The sequence below is a fragment of the Pristis pectinata genome, chromosome 30 (assembly GCF_009764475.1).
Source record: "Pristis pectinata isolate sPriPec2 chromosome 30, sPriPec2.1.pri, whole genome shotgun sequence".
Lineage (NCBI taxonomy): Eukaryota > Metazoa > Chordata > Chondrichthyes > Rhinopristiformes > Pristidae > Pristis > Pristis pectinata.
Genome location: NC_067434.1, coordinates 26,469,761 through 26,497,727, shown reverse-complemented (window position 1 = coordinate 26,497,727; position 27,967 = coordinate 26,469,761). Strand labels below are relative to the sequence as shown.

Here is a 27,967-nt window from a genome sequence, read left to right as displayed (position 1 = left end):
TCTGATCACACCTTTACTCAGCAAGACACTGATACACCAAAGGCAGATGGTTTAATGGGGTTGGCACCAAGGTTTCTCTGAAGCTTAACTTTTCAGTAACAAGAGAGTAACTCAAGGGAATGAGTTTGTATTCTGGGGAGACTTGTTACTTCACTTCCCGTGTTGTTCCCTGAGGGATACATCTGCAGTACATGTATGAAGAAGTTTATCATGGCATGCATCATTGCTACGCTCTGGAGCAACATCTGCTTGTAGTTGTACATTGGTAAACTTTGATTCAGACCTTAGACACAATATTTTTCAGTTTATTGTGAATTTAATGGTTGCAAAACTATTGAGTGAATTCCTTGAGAATTAAAGGCATCAGTGATTTCAACTTCATTGAGATGAAATGCTCCAAATCCTCAGCAGGACAAGGCAGCAGCTGTGGATGGGAAAGAGTTAATGTTTCGTCAGAAAGGTCACCAACCTGAAACATTAACCTCATTTCTCTCTCCACAGACGCTGCCTGACCTGCTGAGTGTCACCGGCAGTTTGTTTTATTTCAGATTTCCAGCTTCCTCATGATTTTGGTTTTCAAGGCCTCTGGGTCTTTACTGGAACAAGTGAAAGGCTTCAATGCCTGGAATATCTCTGCTCTTTATTGTGAGAGGGAAGGAATCATTGTCCCTGCTCGAGGGGATCGATCACTCACACCACTAATAACGAGTGACTTTGCAATAGCTCTCTTGTGCCAATTGCTGGTCCAAGGTGGGAGAGAGGAGGGGATCAGACCCTCCTTACAGGCAGTCACCTGGCGGGCAACAAACAGAAGGTCTTTGACCAGGAACAACCCGTTTCTCTCGCCATCAAAGCCCCCCACCGACCCACTGAGTGCTTCAACCATTTTAAGACAAGGATACAGCACCAGCTATCAGTTATCTGTTCCGTTTGTCCAGTGATACAGGAAGGTTGGGGGGGGGGCTTGGGGCAGGTTGTGCTGGTGGGGGTGGGGGGGGGCTTGAGGGAGAGACACCGCGGGGGGGGGGGGAGAGAAACAGGACCCACGTGAAGCAGGGTCTGAGAGCCAGATCTTTGTGCAGCAAACTTGGTGGGTATTATGCCAGGTACCTGTGGCCCGAGTTGTGTGGATATTGTTCAGGTATTACACACTGCTGCGCCGTGCTCTGAACTGTGCACTGCTGGGGCACACTGTGCGCTGGGACCTCGGGGTGTGTGTTAAAATCATGCACATTAATGGAATCCTCAGCAAGTCCCTTACTTTCCTCCATGGTGTTTTTTCTACTGGGACTGAACAGAACAGGGTACACAAATCTCAAACCACCCTGTGTCCGGACCAGTGAGTGCACACACACCCATGGTCACCATGAACAGAATGCAGGCTGACCGGGCGGGGCACTGGCTCAAGGTTAAAACTAGGAGACACAGAGACTGCAGATACTGGAATATGGAGCAACAAATGATCTGCTGGTCGAGCAGCATCTGTGGGAGGACCTGCCGAGAACCTCCAGCAGGTTGTGTGTTGCTCCAGATTCCAGCATCTGCCGTCTTGTGTCTCCAGTCAATTTCAAGAACTTGCTCCATCTTGCAAGACCTTTGCTTGTTTGGTTCTGATTGAGGGAGACGGCCGTGCTTACGGTCTGGCACTGAGAGCAGGAACGTGTGGGCAAATCACTGCAGCAGAGTTTACAGTGTAGCATGGAAGTTAAAAGCAGAGAAAGGTTTCAGATGTGATGGGCTGAATGGCCTGTTCCTGGGATTCTGTACCATCTGAAGTATCTTGGCCTGGTGGGAGGTGCTGTTGGGCAGCCCTACAGCTTGAAGACCAAGGTGACTCCATCGGCAATGCTGAGCATGGTGATGTTCACTCGACTATCCCTGTAGATCCTCTCATTGAGTTTAGTGATGCTCAGTGTGTCGGCGTCATTTCCTGGGCTCAGTACATTTCCCCCCCACAGAACCTGCAGGGAAAGCACAGGCAAGTCACTCCACTGGTGAGTCAGAAACTCAAATAAGCAGACTAAACCAGCAGCTGCAGGGGAGAACAGGTATTGTCCCTCTGACCTTCTCTGCAACAGGGTCAGGCAGACTCCACAACCTGCGTAAAAGTACCATTCTAGGTAACGAGGAGAGTGACCCATTCATGGACAGAGCAGACAATGTGGATGAGCACAGAATCAATGATTGGCAGAGAGAATTTGAACCAGTGCATGCATTGGAAGGCACACACACACACTCATGCACGTGCACACTTGCACTGTACAATCGTGCATGTGCACACAATCACACACATGCACGCACACGTGCATACTCGCATGTGCGCACGTTCACAACAATTAACCATTAAATAAAGAGATTCATTTCCCCAAAGTTTCAGGAATTTTGTAGGAAAAGAAAGTGAATGAAATGGATTTTTGGATCAGCTCCTGGGGACCAGGAGAGGCTGCACCAGGCTGTGTGCACGGGCACAAGAGTCACACTGGGAATTAATGTGGAACTGGGGTCTGCCCTTGTCAGTGGGAACTGCTGGGCAGTGGGAGGGTGAGAGATGGTCAATGGGGGCCCACGCTGGGTGGGGTGGTGGTGGTGGGTTGGAGGGAAATTGATTATTCACGAAACTCAACCCGTGTGACAAATAACATTCACACCACACCGGTGTCCGTCACCCATGCCCTATGCACTCCCTCCCTGCAACCCTGCTGCAGTGCGCACCAACCAATACACACACCGCGGTTACTGGCCAAGATACTCCGACACCTCCCAAACCCACCACCTCTACCACCAAGGACAAAGGCAGCAGGGGACCACCTACAGGTTCCCCTCCACCCCGACCACTGCTGGCCCTTCATTGTCACGGAGTCTACAGTCCTGGAACTCCCTCCCCATCAGCACTGGGAGACTGGCAAGGATGGTGCAGTTACATCATGGGACCAGTGATCCAGGGACCATCTCCTTGGTAGTACCTCTCCCACAGTGTGACCCTCCCTCAGTACTACCCCTCCCACAGTGTGATCCTCCTTCAGTACTGCCCCTTCCACAGTGTGACCCTCTGAAGGTGATGCTCCCTTGTTCCTGCCTTCCCACAACATGTTGCAGTAACACAGCCGTTTGTGCCACAGCCTCACAGCTCCAGAGACCTGGGTTCAATCCCGACCTCCAGTGCTGCCTGTGTGGAGTTTGCACGCTCTCCCTGTGGTCGTGTGGGTTTCCCCTGGGCTGGTCGTTCACACTGAGGGGAGCTCATGAACAGGGTCAGAATGAAAACCTCAGCTCACAGCAGGAACGCTCTGTGCCGGACCACATCTGGGCATCAGCCACACACAAACACACACCTCCCTCCTGCGTGCAAACCCCACAGCCCCATCCTGGCCAGAGTTGGGTGCCGACTATTCTAGGACACTTTGGTACTCACGTTATCGATTGCGATTATTCCTCCTTTGCGGATAAGTTGCAGACATTTCTCGTAATACAGGCCGTAATTCAACTTGTCGGCGTCTATGAAGGCAAAGTCGTAGGTCTCTGCCTCACCAGCCTGGAGAAGCTCATCTGTTGAGGAACCAGAGAGCGCTCCGTGGTGAGTGATGTGGCCTGTTACTGCGCCTGTCAGCGTGGCAGATAGCTGTCACCAGTATGGAGGAGCTCACAGCACGTTCCCTGACATGTTTACGGAGGGCAAACACCTCCCAGTGGGTTACACGTCCCTGCTCTCCCCAGGATATGGGCCGTGCTGGCTGCGTCCCTCACTGAGCAGGTGACGGTGAGTCACCATCTTACACCACAGCAGCCCTTCTGGTGAAGGTGCTCCCACACTGCTGTTGGGAGGGAGGTCCAGGACCTAGACCCAGCAACAATGCAGGGACTGATGTATTCCAAGTGAGGAGGGTGAGCAGTGTGGAGCAGGATTCTGTCCCCACCCCTCTCCCTGACACTGATTTTCTGTCCACAACCAATTACTGTGTCAGAAGGATTTTCTCGTTAAGGTTTGGTTCTTTTGTCAACCACCCTCATTCCATGCCCCCGGTCCTTGGATTCACCTCATCCACACTCATGCTGCCGTTCACACACGGACATGACCCAGGCAGGGAGGCTCTTGGACCACCTGCCTTCATTGTGTGGCGTTGTCCACACCCGGGGACCTTGGAGAAGGAAGGTGTGACTCTTCACGAAACCCTCAAGGTTTACCCCACCAGTGGGCACTGCCAGACATTCAGGCCCACGTTGTAAATTTATTTTATCTTAATTGGAACAGGTTGATATTAGTGACACAACCTCAAGCGGGCACCAGAAATTGTTGTTTCTGGGGTAATGGGCACCATGGAGTCACCAGTCTTTTGAATCACTTCAGACCCTCCCGTGCTCTCCCAATGGGTGGGGTGTGATAGGACAACTCCACCCAGGTCCGTAGAAATACAACTGGCTGCTCAAAGCCTCAGCTGATGGTACAAGGATGGTGCGATATACTTGGTGGAGTCACACTGGGGTAGAGGGCACCCCGGCCTCTTGATCCAGGTTCCAGGGCCACCAGCGAATCCACACAGTGCAGTGAGCCGCTTCCTCTCCAAAACGGTTGTGTTCTCAACAGCTTTAAAATTCAGATGCAAAGACAGTAAAGTGCTTCACTGACAGAGCTCACTGAAACACTGATCCACAGACCACCCTGCACAGCTGAGTCTGGTTTAGAAGATGGAGCTCATTTGTTCAAGAACTAGGGACGGGAGGTTTCCTTGCAGTGAACACCTGAAACTCTGGTTAAAAGCTGGCCTGAGCCTGGCTCGTGTTTGAGATATCCTCGTCCAAGCCATGATTAATACATTTCTGCATTGCTAATGAAGATCTTCATGTCTTTGGTCAGAAGAGTCACTAGGAAGGCCTTGACTCAACAAAGCTACGTACAGTTACCGTTTCTTTCTGATCACTTCCAGATGCTGCCACACCCTTAACATCAACAGGCGTTTTCTCCAGAGCACGTCCTGCCTAGTGAGACAATCTGGTGTATGATCATCTCTCACACTGGCCCATTCCATCCACACAATGGTTAATACACAATCAGGAAACTTTTATAAACATTTCTCCCCATCATCTCGCCTCTGAACTAAAGTACACTGGAATTAAAAGAAATAAAAGGCAAACTTTAAAAAAAATGAACACAGTTTGGACTGATCAAACACACAGGAGCCAGAAGAGACTCTTAAACCTTATGAACCTGTTTCTCCACCCAATGGCTCAGATGTTCTCCATGTGAACTGCCAGCTTTTACCTCTGTACCTGCGGCAGTCTCCAACTTACCCAGCCCTACATATGTGCCTCTTCCCCGCATTCCTTAATAGCCATGGTCAACAATAAGCTACCAAAATATCTGCCCGTTTGATGATTACTCAAGGAACAGTATGGACCTCTCCAGGGATAAACAGGCGACCGATTCTATTCAGACCGAGAGACGTCAGTGCTGCCTTCAGCAAGCTCATGGCTTAGGTCACAATCACAGGTCAAGAGTCAAAGCTGGCCAATCTAGGGATCCTTTGAAAATTACCATCACAGATGTTGCAGCACATAAAACTTACGGATGATGCAAAGGCATTGTGAAAGGTTCAAAGGGCTGCAGGCAATTACAACTATTTTGGGACATTACTTACCCAGTTAAACTGTATCTTTTTACATTTAGAAATACATGGATGCATTTGTTGGTTAAAACACCAGCAAGACCCACGGTTCACCATTCACCAACTGCACCGTTGTCTCTGCAGATTAGTGGAGAAATCGCAGGTTGTGTCAGTGTTCCCCACATCACCCTTCACACACTGCCCTGTTCTGTAGCCACCAGGACTAATCAAGAGAAATCAATTAAATGACATCAAGTATTTCTGAACTAATCCCATGGAAGATTGCCTGAAAATCTTACAGACCTCATTCAACAGAGTAAGAACACAACGGCAAACTAAGCCAATAAAGTCTGCTCAGCAAACCATCCAGCTCTACAAAGCTAATTTCATGGTTGTGGATTATAATATCCTTATTTTGAATTATGATTGATTTTAAAATATATTTTAAATAAGTTTTATCAATACTACCTAAGCTTCTTTCTTATCCAATCCTTGTTTACTAATCTGTAAAATGTTTAAAATGTTAATTAAAAATTACTTTTCCCTTTTTGGTACACTGTCCGAGAATTTCTTCATGTAACTGGCTGCTCAACCAGCTTGACGACTGCACAGCCTTGGGTGCCAGGGATCCCACTGACTGGAGGCAGAGGAAGGTTCTTGCCACAGAGATCACCTGAACTTTGTGGGAAGCTTTCTCTGAGCTTTCCTGCTGCCCTCTGACAAAGGAACATAAAGGTTTGGACAACGCTCTCAGTGACAAATTATTTCAAATGAATAATTTTATTCATTTGTGGGATGTGTGTGTCACTTGTAAGGCCAGTTCTTAGTGCCCACCTGAATCTGAGTGGGCTTCCACAACCTGGAGAGTAAGACCCAGGAGCTGGGCAGACTTCCTTCTCCACAGAGTATTCATAAACTTGGTCGGATTCTCTGGTCGTTTCACGGTTGACAGCCTTTTGTTAAATTCCAAGTTTACCTCTGAATTAATCAACAATTTATGTTGCTCTGCTGCCTGGAACTGGATCAAGGTCTTTGGTTCACAGGTCCAGTGCATTGTGTTGGCACCTTCACTGGTCCCACAGAGCTGGAGGGCAGCAATTCCCAGGACTTAGACCCAGTGACCAGTTTCCAAGTCGGCATTGTGCGTGAATTGGAGGGGAACCTGGTGGTGGTGGTGTTCCCAATGCACCTGTTACCCTCCTCCTTCTCGGTAGTACAAAGCCTGGGTTGGGAGGGTGCTGCTGTGAGTCACTGCAGTGCACGCTGTAGATGTGCACACTGCAGTCACCGTGGAGCAGCGTGAAGTGGGCACTCAATGCTTAGGGTGGTGAACAGGGTGACAACCAAGTGGGTTGCTTTGTCCTGGATGGGGTCGAGCTTCCTGAGTAATATTGGAGCTGGAGACAGGAGACTTGCAGATGCCGGGATCTGGAGCAACAAACAGGCTGCTGGAGGAACTCAGCGGGTCAGGCAGCATCCGTGATGCCCTCACACTCCTGACTGGTGCCTCGAAGACAGTTGAAGGACTTTGAGATGTCGGGAGGCAGTTAACCTCTGGCTGGGCAGTGGGTGGAGGTGAAACAATATTTAAGAAGCTTCGTTACTGTGCAGTGGAGGTTGATTGGGCCAGAAGCAGCAGGGAGTGGGTCCCCTGTGCAGAGGATCCCGGCTCCCAGAGGAGGGGGAAGTGGATGGATTGCTTTATTACACCGAGTTATTAAAATGCAGATGTCTGAACAATGAACAACCAGAGCACTCAGTCTGAAAATTAATATCCCCACTTCCTAAACATGTAGGTGGAAGATATCCAGGCCACATCCTGATTAGATTTATTAATATTTGGATCAGTGGCCCTGGCTGCCATCCCAATATTTTTCTCCGGCTCTGAAATTCCAATAAATCTTTTAAAATCACATAAGCCTGTAACGTTAATGGTATCAGTCTCCTGGCTCCATAGGTCTCACTAAAGTCTGGTGGGATTCGAGTGAATTGACAACACCAAGGCAGCAGTCTGCAGGAGCCATGAGACCGGTCGCCAGAGAACGGGTCACACTGGGTCCTGTCCGACTCACACACATGGGGTTAACATGCGTGTGGTGGTGCTCAGCTGGGGAAATGGCTGCGATGATGTCAGGACTGGTGAGGTGGGGGGGGGGGAAGAGATTCCCACAACGTGGAACCTGGGGTTCCCCGACGTTACACCACGAGTCTATCCCCGAGACCCTGCATCAGTCCAACCTGGCCGAGGGTCAGTCAGTCTAGACAGAGCCAGACGAGGGTCAGACTGTCTATACGGAGCCGGCCGAGGGTCAGTCAGTCTAGACGGACCCAGCCGAGGGCTGGAGGATTCGCATCCCACCCTGATCCAGAATCGGAGGTTCCCACCCACGACCGGGACCTGCAGAGGAGCTGGATTTCGACTGTGGTTAGGAGGAAAAATTCACTCCTTTCTTTAAAACAAAACACATGATGTTTTGATCAAGTTTTCACGCTTTTTAAAAATTCTGCTTTTAAATTTTGGAATAATTTCAGTTATTTACAACGCCGTCTGTGTGTTGACAGGAGGGACCTTGCCTGCTGTTGAAGGACAGGGCTCTGACCTTACTTCAGTGCAGAGCATCGCACCCTCCCATCCAACTACCCAGGAGTGCAGTGGCAGCCCCAGGGGCTCTGCGTCTGCTGACCCAAGGGCAGGTGTGACGCCGCACTCTGTTCAGACACGTGGGGATGTTCCTCATTCAAATGCTCACAACCCTGGACGGGGCTGGAGGTCTGAGGGGAAGTGTGACTCCTTGGATTTATGAACATTAACACCATCTAATAATAACGGTGGGCTTCAGGGCAATCTGTCTCTTTGTACTTCAGGGAAGATTATATAATGAGGCTGATTCAGTTTTCATTAGCAAGCCAACCTGAAAATTAATCTTCAGCTCAATTTTAAATTCTAAAATAACAATTTAAGATTGATTAGCAAAAAATAATGATTACAAGTTAATTACAAAGGATTAACAGTTTGAAGGAATGGAATCTCATTGCCTCGTGTATTCAGGTAATTAGCCAGAAGGATGTTGGCTGTAAATCCATCCCAATCAAACTGTTGCCGACGCACCATTCATCCTCATACCAGACAAGCCCTCACTGCAGTCCCACACACATTGGAATAATATTTTCTAAAAGGAGGAACATTGTAAGTTGCCGCAGTGGTGGAGCAGACCATCAGGAAATGACGCGAATGGTGCTTCAAGCCAATCAGAGCAACTTGCTTCTGAAGGACACAGGCGCCATCTAAAGGCAGCACTGCTCATCCTGGTGTAACCTCATCCCCTAACAATTGGATAAATTCTTCAAGGAAAGATGGTTCACTGATTTCCTGCGTTCTCATTAAGCTGCGCGGAGACTAGACTGGTCACTAACGCGGGCAGGTACTCTGTCCGCACAACACAACAGAAGAAGTGGGAGCAGCAGTGGGACATTTGGCCCCTCGAGTCTGTTCCTCCATTCAACACCATCATGGCTGATCTTTCATCTCAAACACTGTTCTCCTGCCTTCTCCCCACATTCCGTTAATATCCAGACATACCTCCATCTCTCTCTGTTTTAAACACCATCAATGACTAAGTCTCCTCAGCGCTCTGGGGTCGAGAATTCCAGAGATTCATCTCCCCGAGTGAACAGAATTTTCCTGGTTTCAATCTTTATTCTGAGCCTGTGAACTCCTCGGACTGGAGAAAGCGTGCACCAGTCTGTCAAGTCCAAGAACTCTGTACGTCTCAATGAGGCCACTTCTCACCGTTCCAAGCTCCAGAGAATAAATGGACAGACTACTCAATCTTTCCTCCATGACAGACTGCCAATCTCTGCTGCACTCCCTCCATGGCAAGTAAATCCTTTTTAGGTAAAGAGACCAAAATTGCACACAATATTCCAAATGTGGTCTCAGACAAGGTCTAATTGTCGGAGGATATCTTTAGTCTTGCACTAAGCGCTCTTACAACTGCATGACACATGCTACTGAACCTCACCAGAAGCATCATTTTACATACGTTTTTAAGCACACAACTGCAGCAGGTACTGACTGCACGGGCCTGGGGGATGCCCTTGGAACAAACTCACTACCTTCAGACCCAGTGACAAGTATGAAAGCTCACTGAGCCACGGCTGACATGGTGGGTTTCAGACAATGTGTGTCCTAGTAGCAATGAATATCCTCAGAGAGGCCTGAACTTCTGCAGTAACTGATGTGCTGCTGGTTGCAGGAGAGCTGCTAGCTGACCTGGCCACCCAGTTACCTCACATCCAGGGGAAAGATATGGACCAGGATAGAGTTCTGGCTCAAAAAAATCAACCTGAAGTCTCGCAGGAGTTTAGAACTTTGCTGTTATTTCACTGCCACTTCTGCTGCGGGTCTCACTCACCAAGTGTTTCCGAAGCCGATTTAATGCGTAGGTCAATTTTATGTTCCACTCCAGCCTGCAACGAACACAGCACAGAGTGAACGGACAACACAAGGTGGTTTGCTCCTGCAAGAGGTGGCTCTGTCTGAAAGTGTGCTCTCAGAGACCAAGGGGAGACCAGGGGGCAACAGCTGCACAGGACACAGAGGTTTCGTGCTGGAGGGAGAGCTTCACTTCATCACCCAGATCAGTAGTCAGCCAGAAAAAACGGTCACTTCCCACAGCAGGACATGAGTGCTCAGTGCACAGCCACTGACAAAGTCAGGGATTTACTGGACACCATGGACCCTGATTCCCCACTCCCCTCACTACACAGAGTGACAGGAATAGAAATAATGTTTGTTATGGTTGGACACCAAGCGGTTGGGACGTTGGCAGGTGAACGGATGGCTGTGGCAGGGTTAGGTAAAGGGTCAGTGAGCAGTCGTTTCTGCACCTTAAACAGGCCTTGAATAAGACTCCAGTGCCTTGTCCCCACGTGAGCCACCGTACTCTGGCCGGGAGTCTCCTCCTGGTGAGGTGATAAGGGGCAGCAATGGTAGTGGTGGGCACAGGTACAGCGTTTAAGAGACATTTGGACAGGTACATAGAAAGGTTCAGAGGGATACGGGCCAAACACAGGCAAATGGGACCAGCTCGGGAGGGCACCTTGGTCGGCATGGACGAGTTGCGCCGAAGGGCCTCTTTCCACGTGGTATAACTCCATGACTATGATTGAGGTTGGATATCCTACAGTGGAGCAGTCCCCTGCCCCAAAGTCCGCTCCCCGCCCCTACCCCCAGTCCTCCCCTGCCCCTACCTTCAGTCCTCCCCGCCCCTACCCCCAGTCCTTCCCCGCACCTACCCCCAGTCCCCCGCCCCTCCCCCAGTCCTTCCCCCGCCCCTCCACCCCTCAGCCCTCCCTCCCCCCGATCCTTACCCCCCGCAGCCCTCCCTCCAGTCCCCTCCCCCCAGTGCCCCCATGCAGCCCCAGTCCCCTCCCCGTCAACCCACCCAGCTCCCCATTTGCAGAGTCCCGTCTGGCGTCCATGCCCACCACCTCTTCCATAACTGTCGGCTCAGCCCTCGAGAGGCACCTTGCCAACACTTGTGTGTGGTCAGTCAGTGGGGAAGGGACACTTACGTATGGTCAGTCAGTGGGGAAGGGGGCACTTACGTATGGTCAGTCAGTCGGGAAGGGGGCACTTACGTATGGTCAGTCAGTGGGGAAGGGGACACTTACATATGGTCAGTCACTGGGGAAGGGGGCAGTTACATATGGTCAGTCAGTGGGGAAGGGGGCAGTTACATATGGTCAGTCAGTGGGGAAGGGGGCAGTTACATATGGTCAGTCAGTGGGGAAGGGGGCTTGCTCCTGCCAATGTTTCCTGGGCTGTACACATTGCATTAATTCACTGGGTGAAAGGTTGGAGCAGATAGAACCAACAGCCTCCCCCTTACTGCAGCGACAGGTTCTACCTCCCCTCCCATTACCCACCGGAGTCTCCTGTCAACACAGCAAGTCCCAGCCCTCCTCATCACTATCCCCATGTCCTCGATACCGAGGCCTGGTTCACTGTAGAGCCTCTCGGTTACCATGGACATGGCACTAGGTGTGAATCACTCACTGTGTTCAACATGGAACTGCACTACGTAGCAGCCTTAGTTGGCAGCCAGGAGGAAGGCGTGTTTGTAACTTCCCCACCCGAGACCACGGGTGTTTGGGACCCTGCACATCTCACCCACCTCAGTCCAGTACACACAAGGTCCATCAGCAGAAGTGGCTGGAGCGGAGCGGACACAGAGGGTCCTGGCAAAGGTCACCAGATGATCACCTCCCAGTTACTCTACAATGAACAATCCTGCCAATTCCCAAGATCTAATTCTCCTCCCTCACTGTTACTTTCTAAGCTCTGCTCAGCACAGACCCCGAGGCTGGGACCTTGAGTTTATCGGCAGACATCCTTGGGAAATGTCAACATTCAACGAATGCCATGAGGTGGAAGACTTCAGAAAATAAAACTTTATAAGGGAGAAGTATTGAGGAGGCTGAGGTTTTATGAACAGGGTTCAAAGCAAAATAAGTAGCGGTAAATCCATACAATCATGGGGGACTGAATATACAAACCCTTTCTCTACACACAGTCCTCTGTTTACCTGCTTCACCTTTGTAGGGACAACATTATCCATTAGAACAATTAGTTTGAAAACCAGTCACTCACCGAAGGGTTTACACTTTCAATTTAACAAAAAACATATTTAACCACGTTTTAACTGAACTCTCTTCTCACCTCTTTCCAAAATGGTTTCCCGATGTTGGCAAAGTCCATGTTGATGTCACAGGCAACGACCCTGCCATCAGCTGGTACTGCCAGCGCCATGTTCAGGGTGTTGTATCCAGTGTAGACTCCTGAGGAAACAACGTACACTCATGGCTGAGTCACCAAACAAAACTGGGAGAAATGTTTAAGATGGTTCACTAAGATTTGCTGGTAAAACTGTGACGAAGTCAAAGGAAAGGTGCCAGGATCAGAGATGTCTCAGATCGAGTGCATGGCATTCTTAAGGGGGAGGGTGAGCAGCCAGAAGTCATGGTACACATTGGTACCAATGACATAGATAGGAAAAGGGATGAGGTCCTGAAGAGTGAATACAGGGAGTTCAGAAGGAAGCTAAAAAGCAGGACCTCAATGGAGGTAAACGTAGACGCAATGTGCAGAGAGACCGTGAGGAAGGATAGGCAGTGGATAGGGCACAAATGCAGTCAGTTGGATGGGTTGAAATGTGTTTAATGCGAGAAGTGTTAAGAATAAGGTGATGAACTCAGAGCACGGATCAGCCCGTGGAATTATGATGTTGTGACCATTACAGAGACTTGGCTGTTGTAAGAGCAGGATTGGCTGCTTGATGTTCTGTGGTCTAGATGTTTCAAAAGGGATAGTATCACAGCTGCAGAAAGGGAGGATGTTGTGAAGGGATCATCTACTGAGTCAGTGGGTGGAAGTCAGAAACAAGAACGGAGCAATCACTCCATTGGGAGTGTTCTGTAGGCCCCCCAACAGCCACTGGGACACTGAGGAGCAGATAAGTAGCAGATTTTGGAAAGGTGCAAAAATAACAGGGTTGTTGTCATGGGAGACTTCAACTTCCCTAATATTGATCAGCACCTCCGTAGTGCAAAAGGTTTAAATGGGGCAGAATTTGTAAGGTGTGTACAGGAAGGATTCCTGACACAGTATGTGGACAGGCCGACAAGAGGACAGGCCATACTGGATCTGGTACTAGGCAATGAACCTGGTCAGGTGACAGACCTCTCAATGGGCAGGCATTTCGGAGATAGTGACCACAACTCCCTGACCTTTAGCATAGCCATGGACAGGGATAGCAGCAGACGGTATGGCAACGTTTTTAATTAGGCGAGGGTTAATGACGACAGTATTAGGCAGTATCTTGAGAGCGTAAATTGGGAAATGTTCTCACGGAAGTGCACAGAAGAAATGTGGAGGTTGTTTAGGGACCACTTGCATGGAGTTCTGGATAGGTTTGTCCCACTGAGACAGGGAAAGGATGGTAGAGTAAAGGAATCATGGTTGACAAGAGAGGTGAAATATTTAGTCAAGAGGAAGAAGGAAGCATACTTAAGGTTTAGGAAGCGAAAATCAGGCAGGGATCTTGAGAATTATAAGGTATCCAGGAAGGAGTTTAAGAAGCGACTTAGGAAAGCTAGAAAGGGACATGAGAAGGCCTTGGCGAGTAGGATTAAGAAAAACCCTAAGGCATTCTACACGTATGTGAAGAACAGGGGGATGACTGAAGTGAGGGTAGGACCGCTCAGGGATAAAAGAGGAAACGTGTCTGAAGATGGAAGAGACAGCAGAGGTCCTTAATGAATACTTTGCTTCAGTGTTCACTAGGGAGAGGGACGACTGTGAGGTCAGTGTAGAACAGGCTAATGTGCTGGACCATGTTGAGGTTAAGAAAGAGGCAGTGTTGGAGCTTCTGAGAAACATTAGGATAGATAAATCGTCAGGACCGGGTGAGATATAGACCAGTTTAGTACGGGAGGCGAGGAAAGAGATTGCTGGGGTGTTGACAATGATATTTGCATCCTCCCTGGCCACAGGAGTGGTACCAGAGGATTGGAGGATGGCAAACGTTATTCCCTTTTACAAGAACAGTAACAGGGACAATCTTGGGAATTATAGACCAGTGAGTCTTACATCAATGGCGGGCAAACTATTGGAGAGGATTCTTAGGGACAGGATTTACGAGCATTTGGAGAAGCATAGTCTTATTAGGGATAGTCAGCACGGCTTTGAGAGGTGCAGGTCGTGCCTCACGAGCCTAATTGAGTTTTTTTTTGAGGAGGTGACAAAACAAATCGATGAAGGTAGAGCGGTGGACGTGGTGTATATGGACTTTAGTAAGGCATTTGACAAGGTTCCCCATGGTAGGCTCATCCAGAAAGTCATGAGGCATGGGATCCATGGAGACTTGGCTGTGTGGATTCGGAATTGGCTTGCCCACAGAAGACAGAAGGTGGTAGTAGATGGAGTGTATTCTCCCTGGAGGTTGGTGACCAGTGGTGCTCTGTAGGGATCTGTTCTGGGACACCCGCTTTTTGTGATTTTTATAAATGACTTGGATGAGGAAGTGAAGGGATAGGCAAGTAAGTTTGCAGATGACACGAAGTTTGGAGGATTTACATAGTGTAGAAGGTTGGCGTAGGTTACAACGGGATATAGACAGCATGCAGAGTTGGGTGGAGAAGTGGCAGATAGAGTTCAGTCTGGAAAAGTGTGAAGTGATACACTGTGGAAGACCGAACTTGAAGGCAGAGTACAAGGTTAATGGCAGGAATCTTAGCAGTGTGGAGGAACAGAGGGATCTTGAGTCCAAGTCTACAGATTCCTCAAAGTTGCCACGCAAGTTGATAAGGGTGGTTAAGAAGGCTTATGGTGTGCTCGCCTTCATTAGTCGGGGGATTGAGTTCAAGAACTGCGAGATAATGTTGCAGATCTACAAAATTCTGGTTAGACCACACTTGGAGTATTGTGTTCAGTTCTGGTCGCCTCATTATAGGAAGGATGTGGAGGCTTTAGAGAGGGTGCAGAGGAGATTTACCAGGATGCTGCCTGGATTAGACAACATGTCTTATGAGGAAAGGTTGAGTGAGCTAGGGCTTTTCTCTTTGGAGCGACGCAGGATGGGAGGCGACTTGATAGAGGTTTATAAGAGTATGAGGGGCATAGATAGAATGGACAGCCAGCACCTTTCCCCAGAGCGGCAATGGCCAATACCAGAGGACATCCGTTTAAGGTCAGAGGAGGAAAGTTCAGGGGAGATGTCAGAGGTAGTTTTTTTACACACACACAGAGAGTGGCGGGTGCCTGGAATGCACCACCGGGGGTGCTAGAAGCTGATACAATAGGGACATTTAAGAGACTCTTAGATAGGCACATGGATGTAAGAAGAATGTAGGGTTATGGGCTGTGTAGGAGGAAAGGGTTAGATTGACCAGGGAGTAGGTTTATATAGGTCAGCACAACATTGTGGGCTGAAGGGCCCGTACTGTGCTGTACTGTTCTTTGTTCTATGGAAGCTGCTGAGCCAGCCTACAGGTTTACAATTAGTCCACATAGCTGTCCCTTATCTCCATTCCCCTCAGCACCTTGTGTAAAGGAGCTGACCCATCCTGGGGAGCCTGTGCCCCAGAGACGGAGGAGAACAGCCCAAGGCGGTAACTCAGCACAGGCCCTGGGAGAGTGGTAGGTAATTCTGCTGGTGTTTGTACAGCGCCAGATCACCAGATACCATTGGTGAAACAATCAACGTGCCAGCACATACACTACTACAGCATTGGGTCACCACTGACACCCATTTTGTAGAACACCTATGCTCTGTCCGCAACGGTCATCCTGAGCTCCCGGTTGTATGTCAATTCAACTGCACTTCCCATTCCCACACCGACCTGTCTGTCCTCAGCCTCCCCACTGCCACAGTGAGGCCAAACACAAACTGGGAGAACAGCACCACATATTCCACCTGGGTCCCCTACTGCCCAGTGGTATGAACGTTGAATCCCGTGTTCCTTCCCCACCCCTACCACTCCACCCAGGGTCTCTCTCCTTTTGTTCCCCTTGTCCTTTCCACCCCTCCTCATTACCTAGATCCATTGCCCTCCCCCACCTGGGTCCATCTGCCCAACCACCTACCATCCACCTGGTCTTCTTCTCCCTTGACCTACCCTTCCTGTCCTCTCTGTCTCCACCTTCCCCCCACCTGGGTCCATCTGCCCATCCTCCCCTCCCTCATCCCCTACCAGTCCTGGTCTCACCCATCTCCTGGGTGGGAGGTTCAGGGGAGATGTCGGGGGAGGTTTTTCACCCAGAGAGTGGTTGGTGCATGGAATGCACTGCCTGGGGTGGTGGTGGAGGCAGATACATTGGACAGGTTCAAGAGCTTGTTGGATAGGCATATGGAGGAGTGTGGGATGGGGGGATATGCGGGAGGAAGGGGTTAGGTAGTGTGAGGGTGGTTTGATGGACGGCACAACATGGTGGGCCGAAGGGCCTGTTTTGTGCTGTATGGTTCTATGGTTTACACTGGCCACCTCCCCTCTACACTCAGTTCTGATGCAGGGTCTCCACCCAAAACGCTGACTATTCCTTTGCCTCCATGGATGCTGCCTGGGGTAATGGAGGCCACGAGAGGTAATAGTCACAGAGGGTGAAGGGTAATGGAGAGTGATGAACCTTGAGCAGTGGTTTTGATATTTGAGATTAGTTCAAATTTTGACCGATGGATCCAACACTTACAATTTGTTGCAAGAATTCAGACAGGCCCAGAAGTGTCAGCTTGAAAATACAGAGTCATAGTCATACAGCACAGAAAGAGGCCCTTTGGCCCAACTGGTCCATGCTGACCAAGATACCCATCCAAGCTAGTCCCATTTGCCTGTGTTTAGCCCATATCCCTCTAAACCTTTCCCATCCATGTGCCTGTCCAAAGGTCTTTTAAATGCTGTTATTGTACCTGCCTCAACCACTTCCTCTGGCAGCTCGTTCCATATACTCACCACCCTCTGGGTGAAACGGTTGCCTCTCAGGTCCCTTTTAAAACCTTTTCCCCTCTCACCTTAAATCTTTACCCTCCAGTTTTTGATTCCCTTTCCCTGGGAAAAACCCTGAGTGCGTTCACCCTATCGATGCCCCCGATAACTTTATACACCAAAGGTCAAGAGACTTTGGGGAAGGTGTTGTTATTTAACAAGGACCAATGGGAGCAGTGTTGGGAAAGGAGGGGGGAGGGGACCAGAGCAAGTAATAACCAAGGCTGTCATGTCGGAATTACCCCACGGAGTTGGGAATTATTTCAGGAACAGTTACACAATTTTACCTCTCTCTTTGAGGAACATGCCACTAATAACGTTTGAGCCAACAGCTCCAATTCACAATCCTTCCTTGCTGAGATCCTTAATCCCAACCCACCTGTCTGTACTTTTTCCTTTATTGCCACAGGAGTGAATCAGTGCTTAGTCCTGCATGGTGGTGGGGGAAGTGCAGGGTACAAACCCCTCTAACCTCTTCTGTAAGGTGATCTGGTTCATTTTGTTCCCTTGACCATGAGTCAGCCCGTCAGTGGGCCAGTCAGAAGATCCCTCTGTCCCTCGACACAATCCCAATAAAGACAGGACGTAATTGAATGCTGTGTGACCAGCCACACAGACCAGATTTGTCAGACAACTGAATCAGTCCACAACTGCAGACGTGCCCAGACAAGGACACAGCCAACCAGCAAACCAGAGCTGCTGCAGGAGGCGGTTGTTTCAGGTTGCCAATGGGACTGAGCCGAGTGTTTACCTCACCTTCAGTCAGGCACATAAACCTGGAACAGTCCCGGAGACCTGCTTCCCAGTCCAATTATCTGACTCCAGAGTCTGGGCTAATCTTATCTCTGCAGTACTTGCAAACATGGAGCCCCGACTGCAGACTCTGCCCACAGGGCCCAGAAACTGCAGCTTTATCAACCCGACCATTAAGAGTTGCTTAATCCTAAAATGACAGGAACTTTGGACAATCTGTTCTTTCCCCAAGCTTCTCTTTGGTTTTGAAGTGGTTGTTTCTTCTCCCTGCTCTCTGAGTGATATATCTACATACGTATCCCTCAGGCACTTTGCTAAACCAGACTTTGATTCATTTCGTTAGCAGAATTCGAACAGTTAAACTAGCTCCACCAGTCCATCGATTTTTTACAATCCTTCTCCATAAATTCCTCCCAGCTTTGGCTCCATTCCACCTGCAGCCTTCTCCACTGGCAGAGCCTTTCCCCAACCCTCCTGACATCCAGCTCTGGAACCTTGTGGTCCCACCCACCCAGGGGTCTCTCCAGCTACATGTTCGGGGCTGGAAGCTCCAGCATCTGGGTTGACTACTGCACTACTGAGGGAGTGCCACCCGGTCACTGTACCGCTTCACACACATATACTAAACCAATGTCCTCCCTCTCAGGTGAAGGGTCCCTGACGTTACCTCGAGCAGCAGAGGTATCAGGGCATCTGGGGCAACGATTAACCCTTCACCCATTGTCCTTTAAGCTCGTTTGCCAAGAAGCTGGATCATTCGGGATGTGGAACTTCAGCCCACAGTGAGTGGTTGGAGCAGAACAGATGCCCACAGGGAGGCTGGACGAGGAGGGAGAGGGAAGGGAGTCACACTAAGGTGGGAGGAGGCTGCAGAACATAAACACCAGGCTGGATGGATTGGGCCGAATGGCCTGTTTCTGTGGGGTACATCCTGTGTAATCGCATGTACACAGCACTGTGTGGGGTACATCCTGTGTAATCGCATGTACACAGCACTGTGTGGGGTACATCCTGTGTAATCGCATGTACACAGCACTGTGTGGGGTACATCCTGTGTAATCGCATGTACACAGCACTGTGTGGGGTACATCCTGTGTAATCATGTGTACACAGCACTGTGTGGGGTACATCCTGTGTCATCATGTGTTCACAGCACTGTGTGGGGTACATCCTGTGTAATCACGTGTACACAGCACTGTGTGGGGTGAGAGAAGTCAACTTCAATTCACTGCATGGATTGTGAACTCCACCATTTACATTCTGAACCCCCTCCTTCCCCCCCAATCCTGTCCCCCACACTGACCCGACACACTGATGGTTAGAGGAACTGACATCAGATGGTGCGCAGTGCCATGCTCGTGACCTACAGCCATGCCTGTGACCTACAGCCGCGATAACACTGCTCTGTGCAGCAGGGCAAGTACCAGGCCGTCTCTGAGATCCCCTCCTGTTTAAATAATGTATGTCCTGAAACCACCGTAAGAACCCCAGCCACCCCATTCCCACGGCAGTGTTGTCCACCATCCCTCCTAGCTCAGGACCCCCACTCAGACCCTTCCCCCACCTCTCCTGTCACCTGACCCCATAGCACTCAACACTGACTTCATCAGTCACCAATCACTAAACCTGACACTTGACTCAGTTACCCCCCCACCAACCCCTTCCCTCTACAGCTGACCCTCATCCTGACCCTCCACTCATTGTTAACACCAACTTCCCATCTGTGACCTACCCCCTCCTACCCCGGCCCCATCCCAGTCCGACGGGACTTGTTCCCTCACTCTATATTGTGGTACACACAAAGGAACCCTCCTTTCCTCACACATTGACGGGGACCTTTCAGAATACATGGAATAGATACATTCCAACAAAAAAGAAGAGTTCCAAGGGGAGAGCCCACCGTCAGTGGTACTAAAGGGTCAGCTGGAGGGACTCAGCAGGTCAGGCAGCATCTGTGGAGGGGGATGGGCAGTCGACGTTTTGGGTCGAGAGCCTTCATCTGGACTGAAAGAGGGGAGATAGTCAGTACAGAGAGGTGAGGGACGGGGTGGAGCAAGAGTGGGCAGGTGGTAGGTGGATCCAGGTGGGGAGGAGTGATAGGCAGATGGAGGAGGGGGGAGTGGGAATAGCGACAGAGGCTGGGAGGTGATAGGTGCAGGCAACAACCCCTGTAAGGACCTTAGCTGAACGCTGTTTTGATTCAGACATTGCTTGACCAGCATGCAGATGGACCACGGTGATGGGCACAGGGCAGTTCTGTGGCAGCTTTATCAGTGGAACCAACCTATTTCAATAACCTTCTTGGCTTTGATGAGCTTTGCCAGGTTTGCCAACAGTTGTGCTTCCTCACAAGCCACCATCATTAGGTTCCCTGGTTCCTTCAGAGTCCGCTGGGAAAACAATTTTAAGAGAATGTAAGTGAGAGGGGTTTCCCTGCTGATGAACATCCTGCCACAGATCCTGGCTGGTGAGGAAGGCCCAGATCTCCACCAGAGTTGTTGCCTGATGTTTCGGCCAAGGCCAAGCCTGCACCCCACAGGATCTCTACAATGGGGTGAGCAGTGGGAGTATGGTTCGACCTGCAGTCATTCCAACACTTCCCACCACTAGACAGGAGTAAGTGATGAACAGAAAGCACTTGCTACATGCCGGAGATACCAGCACAGGCTCATCAGAGGGAGGTTTGGGGGCACACTCACTACCACACATGTAGCCTGCATCCCCCAGAGCAAATTTCTCCTCTCAAATGTCTAAAGTCACACTTCTGCACACCTCACTCAATGGTCTGTCCACAGAGCCCAGTGCAGATGGGCCCAGGAAAGGCCGCTGGTAAATCCAGGCTGTGTTTGGTATACATCTCTTTCAATGTTAACTTTTGGTTCAGTTTCTAGCTCCATTGATAAATAGAAGAGGAATCAGTGTAGGTTCTTTGATAAACTACACCCCCTTAGACCTGGAAACTCCAAACCCCATCATCCACTGTGGAATGATGCTTGGTAAATCTGCCCCATCTACAAGTTCCAAAATGGAGACACCAAGAGACTGCAGAAGCTGGAATCTGGAGCAACACACAAAAAGCCGGGGGGAACCAAAAGGTCAGGCAGCCTCCGCAGAGGAAAAGGGACAGTCAACGCTTCATCCAGATGAAGGGTCTCGACCTGAAATGTTGACTGTCCATTTCCCTCCATAGATGCAGTCTGACCCACTGAGTTCTTCCAGTTCCTTGTGTGTGTGCTACACATTGCAAAAGTCCAGGTAAGTCTAGGCGACTCTGCAGCCATTATGTCGAACAAACCTGGAAAGAAGTTTATACGAAAGAGGTTACTAATCCCAACAGTCTTCCCCAGTGCTGGAGACACTTGACCTGCTCCCGTGCCTACAGTACACACGTAGCCCAGAGATGTTGCTCAGCTATGTTCTCCCAACACTCCCTCTAACTCTGACTGATCCCACGCCCTGCTCCGCATCCCCTGGGGTAGTTACCACTGCTTCCCACCCACCTTCCTCAGCTTCTTCAGCACTGGGTGTTCCCGCAGGGAATTCTGCAGCAGGTATTCCATTAAAGGATCCCCTTTGGCACCTCCGTGGCTCTTATTTGACCTTGAGTAACGATGAGAAAATAACTTCTTCCCTGAAGGAAAAGCAGAGCAATTATATCTGAGAGTTAATCCATCCAAAAACATGCAAATATTAATGACACATCCAAAGGTGTGAACAGAAATACAACTAATGCTGCTACAGTAAAAAAATAAACATGATTAAAATATAATTTAATACAAAAATAATAAATATAAACTAACAGACCATGAAGGAAAATAGTGCCTCAGATACCAGGAACTCCCACTTGACAATATGACAAATGTCTGTCATTTTGATAAGCATTCTGAACCTTTGCATTTTCCCAATCACTCTACAATTATCCTTCAACCCAAACTTTCTAAATATTTGGTTTATGAATTATTGTTATTTCTTTATGAATTGAAAGGTAAACAGTTAATAAAGCATTGCATGACCCATGTACCAAGCATGCTGTTCGATATGCCCCGTCCATGGGATTGGCCCAGACTGGGTTCCTCTGCCACAGGAAGGCTTTGATTGCTTCCTGTCCATCCTTCATGACTTGTGAAGTAATCATCGAGTCATACAGCATGGAAACAGGCCCTTTGGCCCAACTCGACCATGCTGACTGTGTGGCCCAGTGAGCTAATCCCATCTGCCCACCTTTGGCCCACAGACCTCTAAACCCCTCCTATCCATGGACTTACCTGCCTGCCTCAACCACTGTGTCTGGCAGCTCGTTCCAAATACGCACCACCCTCTGTGTGAAGAAGCTGCCTCTGATGCCCCTTTTAAATCTCTCGTCTCTGATCTTAAACCTCTGCCCTCGTTTTTAGCACCCCCTCCCTGGGAAAAAGAACTATGTGCTTTCACCCTGTCTATGCCCCTCATGATCTTATACACCTCTATCATGTCACCCCTCAATCTCCTATGTTCCAGGGAATAAAGTCCCAGTCGACACAACCTCTCCTTGTAACTCAGGCCCCAAGTCCAGGCAACATCCTGGGGAATCTTTTCCGCGCTCTTTCTAGTTTATTAACATTTTTCCTATAACAGGTGAACAAAACCATCCAGAACACTCCAAGTGCGGCCTCGCCAACACCTTGTACAACTGCAACATAATGTCCCAGCTGCTATACTCAGTGCCCTGACCGATGAAGGCCAGTGTGCCAAACACCTTCTTCACCACCCTGTCTACCTGTGATGCCGTTTTCAACAAACTATGCACTTGCACTCCTAGGTCCCTCTGTTCCACAACACTCCCCAGGGCCCCACTGTTCACGGTACAAGTCCTGCCCTGGTTTGATCTCCCAAAATGCAAAGCCTCACATTGATCACGGGTGCTCCCCTCTCCTCACCCATCTCTCCCAGTCACACCTCCAGACAGATCAGCTGATCAAACCTTCCCCATTACAACCTCTCGGTCTCCAGCCTAATCTGCAGTGTAAACTTCTCCACTTCTGAAGGTCAGTGGTCTGAAACATTAACTCTTTCTCCACAGATGCCACCTGATGTTTCCAGCATTTTCTGCCTTTATTTCTGATTTCCAGCATCTGCCACATTTTATTTCTGTGTGTTGAGCCTCGGTGTTTTAAATAGAACTTATTTACAATGTACATTTGAGCGCAAGTCATTTTCAAACAGGCACAAGTCCGTTTATGTTTCTGAATCGCATCAATAATGAGTTTCTCCTCCCTTTGTTTTCTGAGGGATCCTAGAATCCTCAGACAGAATCACAGCAACCCATCTCTAAAGAATGGACAAAGGCTGACACTGGGGTCCACTCGCGCCCAAACCCAGCGTAACCAGCACACCAGCGGTCAGCCCCAAGTGTGACCAGCACACCAGCGGTCAGCCCCAAGTGTGACCAGCACACCAGCGGTCAGCCCCAAGTGTGACCAGTAACCAGGGGTCAGCCCCAAGTGTGACCAGTAACCAGGGGGTCAGCCCCAAGGTGTCATTCTGGTCTGCACAGGTCACCCACATGGTCAGTCCCTCCCTTCTCCTCCCCGTCCCTCAAACACTCCATTTCCTCCCTCCCTACCCCACTCTCCCCTCCCACTCCCTCCACCGCTCGCGCTCTCATCCCATCACACCCACTCCCTCACGTTCCAGCCCCCTTTCTCCCCATCGTGTTGTCCTTCCTCTCAGTCCTGTTACACCCTCCGTCAGACACCGCCTCCCTCACTCCCCTCCTCCTCCTCCTCCCCTCTCCCCCTCACCCCCTCCTCCTCCCCTCTCTCCCCCTCCCCCTCCTCACCCCATCCCCCCTCCCCCTCCTCACCCCATCCCCCTCCCCTCCTATTCCCCCTTTCCCTCCCCCTTCCCGCCTCCCTCCCCCTTTCCCTCCCTCTTCCCCCCTCCCTCCTCCATCCCCCCTCCCTCCCCCTCCTCTATCCCCCCTTCCCTCCCTCCCCCTCCCCCTTTCCCTCCCCCTTCCCCCCTCCCTCCCCTTTCCCTCCCTCCCCCTTCCCCCTCCCTCCCCCTTCCCCTTCCCCCCTCCCTCCCTCTTCCCCCTCCCTCCCCCTGCCCCCCTCCCTCCCCCTTCCCCCCTCCCTCCCTCTTCCTTCCCTCCCTCCCCCTCACCCTTTCCCTCCTCCCTCCCCCTTCCCTCCCTCCCCCTCACCCTTTCCCTCCTCCCTCCCCCTTCCCCCCTCCCTCCCCCTCACCCTTTCCCTCCTCCCTCCCCCTTCCCCCCTCCCTCCCTCCCCCTCACCCTTTCCCTCCTCCCTCCCCCTTCCCCCCTCCCTCCCTCCCCCTCACCCTTTCCCTCCTCCCTCCCCCTTCCCCCCTCCCTCCCCCTTCCTTCCCTCCCTCCCCCTCACCCTTTCCCTCCTCCCTCCCCCTTCCCCCCTCCCTCCCTCCCCCTCACCCTTTCCCTCCTCCCTCCCCCTTCCCCCTCCCTCCCCCTTTCCCTCCCTCCCTCCCCTCCCCCCTCCCTCCCCATTCCCCTCCCTCCCTCTTCCCCCTCCCTCCCCCCTCTTCCCCCTCCCTCCCCCCCCTCCCCCCCTCCCTCTTCCCCCCCTCCCTCCCCCCTCTTCCCCCCCTCCCCCCTCCCTCTTCCCCTCCCTCCCCCCCTCCCCCCTCCCTCTTCCCCCTCCCTCCCCCCCTCCCCCCCTCCCTCTTCCCCCCCTCCCCCCCTCCCTCTTCCCCCCTCCCCCCCTCCCTCCCCCCTCCCTCCCTCTTCCCCCCCTCCCCCCTCCCTCCCTCTTCCCCCCTCCCTCCCCCTCCCCCTCCCTCTTCCTTCCCTCCCTCCCCCTCACCCTTTCCCTCCTCCCTCCCCCTTCCCCCCTCCCTCCCTCTTCCTTCCCTCCCTCCCTCTCACCCTTTCCCTCCTCCCTCCCCCTTCCCCCTCCTCCCTCCCCCTCACCCTTTCCCTCCTCCCTCCCCCTTCCTCCCTCCCCCTTTCCCTCCCTCCCTTCCCTCCCCCCTCCCCCTCTCCCTCCCTCCCTCCATCCCTCCCTCCCTCCATCCCCCCTCCCTCCTCCCCCTCCCCCTCCCTCCCTCCATCCCCCTCCCTCCTCCCCCTCCCCCTCCCTCCCCCCTCCCTCCTCCCCTCCCCCCTCCCCCTCCCTCCCCCCTCCTCCCACCTCCCCCTCCCTCCCCCCTCCCTCCCTCCTCCCCCCTCCCCCTCCCTCCTCCCCCCTCCCTCCTCCCCCCTCCCCTCCCTCTTCCTTCCCTCCCTCCCCCTCACCCTTTCCCTCCTCCCTCCCCCTTCCCCCTCCCTCCCTCCCCCTTCCTTCCCTCCCTCCCTCTCACCCTTTCCCTCCTCCCTCCCCCTTCCTTCCCTCCCTCCCTCCCCCTCACCCTTTCCCTCCTCCCTCCCCCTTCCCCCCTCCCTCCCTCCCCCTCACCCTTTCCCTCCTCCCTCCCCCTTCCCCCCTCCCTCCCCCTCTCCCTCCCCCCCTCCCTCTTCCCCCTCCCCCCTCCCTCTTCCCCCTCCCTCCTCTTCCCCCTCCCCCCTCCCTCTTCCCCCTCCCTCCCTCCCTCTTCCCCCTCCCTCCCTCCCTCTTCCCCCTCCCTCCCCCCCTCCCTCCCCCCTCCCTCCCCCCCTCCCTCCCCCCTCCCTCCCTCCCCCCCCTCTCCCTCCCCCTCTCCCCCCTCCCTCCCTCCCTCCCCCCCCTCTCCCTCCCCTCTCCCCCCCCTCCCTCCCCTCCCTCTCCCCCCCCTCCCTCCCTCCCTCTCCCCCCCCTCCCTCTCTCCCTCTCCCCCCCCCTCCCTCTCCCCCCCCTCCCTCCCTCTCCCTCCCCCCTCCCTCCCTCTCCCTCCCCCCCCTCCTCCCTCTCCCTCCCCCCCCCTCCTCCCTCTCCCTCCCCCCCCTCTCCCTCCCCCCTCCCCCCCCCTCCCCCCCTCCCCCCTCCCTCCCTCTCCCTCCCCCCCTCCTCCCCCTCCTCCCCCCCTCCCCCTCCCTCCTCCTCCTCTCCCCCCCTCTCTCCCCCCCCTCCCTCCCTCCCTCCCCCTCTCCCCCCCCCTCCCTCTCTCTCCCCCTCCCTCTCTCCCCCCTCCCTCTCTCCCCCCTCCCCTCTCCCCCCTCTCTCCCTCACCCCTCTCCCCATCCCCCCCTCCCTCTCCCCCCTCCCTCTCCCCCCCTCCCTCTCTCTCCCCCCCCTCCCTCCCTCTCCCTCCCCCCCCTCCCTCTCCCTCCTCCCTCCCCCCTCCCCCCTCTCCCTCCCCCCTCCCCCTCCCCCTCCCCCCTCCCTCCCTCTCCCTCCCCCCTCCCTCCCCCTCCCTCCCCCCTCTCCCTCCCCCTCCCTCTCCCTCCCCCCTCTCCCTCCCCTCACCACCTTCCCCTCTTCCTCCCCTCTCCCTCCCCTCTCCCTCCTCTCACCCTCCCTCTCCCTCCCCCTCTCTCCCTCCCCCTCCCCCTCCCTCCCCCTCCCCCTCCCTCCCTCTCCCTCCCCCCTCCCACCCTCTCCCTCCCTCTCCCTCCCCCCCTCTCCCTCCCCCCCCTCCTCCCCCTCCTCCCCCTCCCTCCTCCCCCTCCCTCCTCCCCCCTCCCTCCTCCCCCCTCCTCCCCCTCCCTCCTCCTCCCCTCCCCCCTCCCTCCCCCTCCCCCCTCCCTCCTCCTCCCCCCTCCTCCCCCTCTCCCTCCCCCCTCCCCTCCCTCTTCCCCCCTCCCTCCCCCCTCCCCCTCTTCCCCCCCTCCCTCCCCCCTCCCCTCCCTCTTCCCCCCTCCCTCCCCCCTCCCCTCCCTCCCTCCCTCCCTCCCTCCCTCCCTCCCCTCCCTCCCTCCCTCCCCTCCCTCCCTCCCTCCCTCCCCTCCCTCTTCCCCCCTCCCTCCCTCTTCCCCCCTCCTCCCCCACTCCCTCCCCCCTCCCTCCCCCCTCCCCTCCCTCTTCCCCCCTCCCTCCCTCCCTCTTCCCTCCTCCCTCCCTCCCTCTTCCCTCCTTCTTCCCTCTTCCCTCCCTCCCCTCCCCCCAGCCCACACCCTCCCTCTCCGGTCACTCCGTCCCTCCTCCCCTCACTCACCCAGCCACACTCCCACCACCAGCCCGGCTCCGAGAGCCGTCACCCCGAGCACCATCTCCCTGCGGCCCGAGTCCATGGCGGAGTCCGAGTCCGGCCGGGGAGCGGCGGCGGGGCGGGTCCGGGGGCGGGGACACCCGCTGACGGCAGCGGCTCGCCGGGCGGGTCCGAGCCGCCGCCACGGCCCGACGAGCACGGTCCGCAGGGTCTCGGCACCCATGGGTGCTCCAGCGAGTCCCCAGGGAACAACAGGTGACACAGTGACGCCCCTGGGGGTTAATCCCCACCACAGGGGGCTAATGCCTCAGTACAAGGGGTTAATCCCCACCACAGGGGGTTAATCCACACTAAAGGGGCTAATGCACCACAGGGATTAACTCTATGCTCCTCCACAGAGTTAATTACCCTCTACAGGGGGTTAATCCCCTCTCCAGTGTTTAATACACCACCACAGGGATTAGTTGCCCCTTTAAGGGGTTTATTCCTTCTCCATAGATTTTAATTCCTGCTCCCTGAGTTTTCCGGCTCATTCCATGGTATTAAATCCCCTCCAGAGTTTGTACACAGGACCGCCCGTTCCTGGATAACTGTACACATGGTTGGTTCCGTGGTGTGTGTGCACACAGGACCGGTGTGTGTATGTAGACTGAACAGGATGCCCCAGACCAGAAACGCTGACGGGTTGTCTCCCCACGGATGCTGCCTGACCTGCTGAGTGTCTCCAGCATTCTCTGTTTCCATCTCAGGACATCTCAGGACGTGTCCCCACACAAGACAAGTGTTCTTGGTGGGTACATAGACGGGAGCGAGTTCCTACTTGTCTATACACACAGCACTATACACACACAAGATCCATATGCAAACAGAAGTGCTCGATCCTGGGTGTGTACACATACGTCCCAATGTACAGACCAGAGATGTGCTTCCAAGGCTGTGAACATTCAGAGGACTGATGATGCCCTGATACACACATAGGAACACTAGTTTTAGTCCTAACACAAGACAGCTAGCTTCAATATGTGTGTGTAGAGCACAGTCAGTTCCCA

The 27,967-nt window shown here is 52.9% G+C and overlaps 1 protein-coding gene across 1 annotated transcript; it reads right to left on the bottom strand.

The window, feature by feature from the left end:
- Positions 1–27,079, bottom strand: comtd1 (catechol-O-methyltransferase domain containing 1). Its single transcript, XM_052041365.1, has 7 exons — positions 26,925–27,079; positions 21,398–21,528; positions 20,182–20,287; positions 12,325–12,443; positions 10,016–10,070; positions 3,413–3,546; positions 1–1,961 (listed from the first exon to the last, which is right to left on the bottom strand). Exons 1-7 carry the CDS (start codon positions 26,998–27,000, stop codon positions 1,812–1,814), a joined length of 771 nt encoding a protein of 256 aa, XP_051897325.1. The 5' UTR covers positions 27,001–27,079; the 3' UTR covers positions 1–1,811.
- Between the last annotated feature and the right edge of the window lie 888 nt (positions 27,080–27,967).

Excerpts from the sequence above, each read along its gene's own strand:
- comtd1 (XM_052041365.1), bottom strand. The coding sequence starts at position 27,000 with ATGGACTCGGGCCGCAGGGAGATGGTGCTCGGGGTGACGGCTCTCGGA. Across the intron at positions 21,529-26,924 it reads GGTGGTGGGAGTGTGGCTGG|GGAAGAAGTTATTTTCTCAT; the intron begins GTGAGTGAGGGG and ends CTTTTCCTTCAG. Across the intron at positions 20,288-21,397 it reads TGCTGAAGAAGCTGAGGAAG|CGGACTCTGAAGGAACCAGG; the intron begins GTGGGTGGGAAG and ends TTGTTTTCCCAG.